The sequence below is a fragment of the Propithecus coquereli genome, unplaced genomic scaffold, assembly GCF_000956105.1.
Source record: "Propithecus coquereli isolate 6110/MARCELLA unplaced genomic scaffold, Pcoq_1.0 Scaffold163, whole genome shotgun sequence".
Taxonomy (NCBI): Eukaryota; Metazoa; Chordata; class Mammalia; order Primates; family Indriidae; genus Propithecus; species Propithecus coquereli.
In genome coordinates this window covers 93,330-95,098 of record NW_012140858.1, presented here as the reverse complement: position 1 = coordinate 95,098, position 1,769 = coordinate 93,330, and the positions used below count along the sequence as shown (strand labels likewise).

At 34.8% G+C, this 1,769-nt stretch overlaps 1 protein-coding gene across 1 annotated transcript in view; it reads left to right on the top strand.

The window, feature by feature from the left end:
* Window positions 1–1,655, top strand: part of TXN (thioredoxin) — an 11,176-nt gene extending 9,521 nt beyond the window's left edge. Inside the window, exon 4 of the mRNA XM_012641145.1 lies at window positions 1,536–1,655. Coding sequence (XP_012496599.1) covers window positions 1,536–1,622 — 87 coding nt within the window. The 3' untranslated portion in view covers window positions 1,623–1,655. The remainder of the gene's footprint in view (window positions 1–1,535) is intronic.
* The last annotated feature ends 114 nt before the right edge of the window (window positions 1,656–1,769 follow it).

The window sequence follows — 1,769 nt, the reverse complement described above, 5'->3', positions numbered from 1 at the left end:
CAGGTATAGATTAGCTGGATGAATTAAAACAGTGTGGTCTTTAAAGCCTGTGCTTTTAATAGATGGGGTAGGGTAGGGCTGATGGATTTGATTACATAAAAGTCTTAAACTGAATAGCGAAATCATGATAAATATTAGTAAATTGATACAAATTCTTTGGAAGGTAGTTTAATAATATATATGTAGAGACTTTAAAATATGTCTTGCTCTTTGAGCAATTTCTACTTCTAGGGCTGAGGGGGGTAAAAATTGAACCAGTGTCCAGAGATATTTCTATATGAAGATTAAAAGTGTTTACATTAGGCAAAATCAAAACCATTTACATATTAGAACAGTGGATTGGTTCAAATGGTAGTGCACCCACACAGTGACTGCTATGGGACCATAAAAAGTATTGTATTCATGGAGAGAAGCCCATTGTATGTACATTATCCCTGGTGTGCCTGTGTTACAGTGCAGATAGCATGGGTTTTAAAAGAAAAATATATATTTAGGTGCATGAATAATAAAATGTTAACAGTAGCTAGTAGAGAGTATGGGTGGCTTTCCTTTTCCCATTTGGTTGCATAGAACAGAGATTACACTTATAAATATATGGATAAATGTATAAATTAAAATCATCTTCTTGAACCCAGTAATTCCACTTTAAGGTTTCTGCCCTAGGGATGTGTGAGAATTTATTCACAAGGACACACATAAATTGGAAATAACCTAAAGGTCCAGTCCGGGAAATTGAATCCTATGTCAGCTTTAAATATCACTCTCACACTCAGTGAAATGAAATTCTTAATGCTTTAACTAAAAATGTACTATATAAAGATTCAGCTGTGATTTTAAAAAATAAAATATATGAACACAATTTAAAAACATTCAAGAATCCATCTCAAAGTATTAACACCATTTCCCTGTGAGCGTGTCTTTTTTCTAACGTTTTAAAGCATATATTTTCTTGTAAATTAAGCAGTTATTTGTATTGAAAATAAGTAGAAAAACCAATATTGGGACTATTCCTTTAGATTACTGTGATTTTGTTCTCGAACAGTCCTTTGTGTGTGGGTGTCCCTCTTGCTAACTTTGGACTTTAGCCCTTATAATCATTATTGGTGTACCCTACTCTTACAATAAAACTGGAAAAACTATGGGCAAGAAACAAGAGGTGCAAATTCTGAGGAATAGTTAAGATTATAATCCTGAATCCAATTATAGCAGAATTTGTTATTGCTTCTTCATGATACGTGAAATGGCCAAGAACTTAATTGGATTAAACAGCATATTGGATCACTGTGGAGTATCTGAGGTAGCATGCTACCTGTTGGTGCCTCTCGAAGGAGGTAGATGTTTTTCATTGAGAGTATAACCAGTTTGGCCTTTGTGCTGCCATTATATTCATTATATTGCTTTTTCATATGCTGAAAAACGTCCTAATGCTGAGATGTAGGGTACATAACAGGAGAAAGAATCTGGACTTGGATTACCTCTGTCAAAGCTCAATGCTCGCTCTCTTGTCTTTATCCTCCCCCCGCGCCCCTTCTCAGGATGTTGCTTCAGAGTGTGAAGTCAAATGCATGCCAACTTTCCAGTTTTTTAAAAAGGGACAAAAGGTACGTACATCTCACCTTTAACAACTCTTAACTGGACAAGAGGAAAACTGGTATAAATGAAGAAAGAACTGAAGTGACTTATCCCTTCAGTGTGAGGCATGTCACTATTTTCTCCTTTTAAGAATATTTAAATATGTCATTCTTCATTGACTTAAGTACATAATGTAA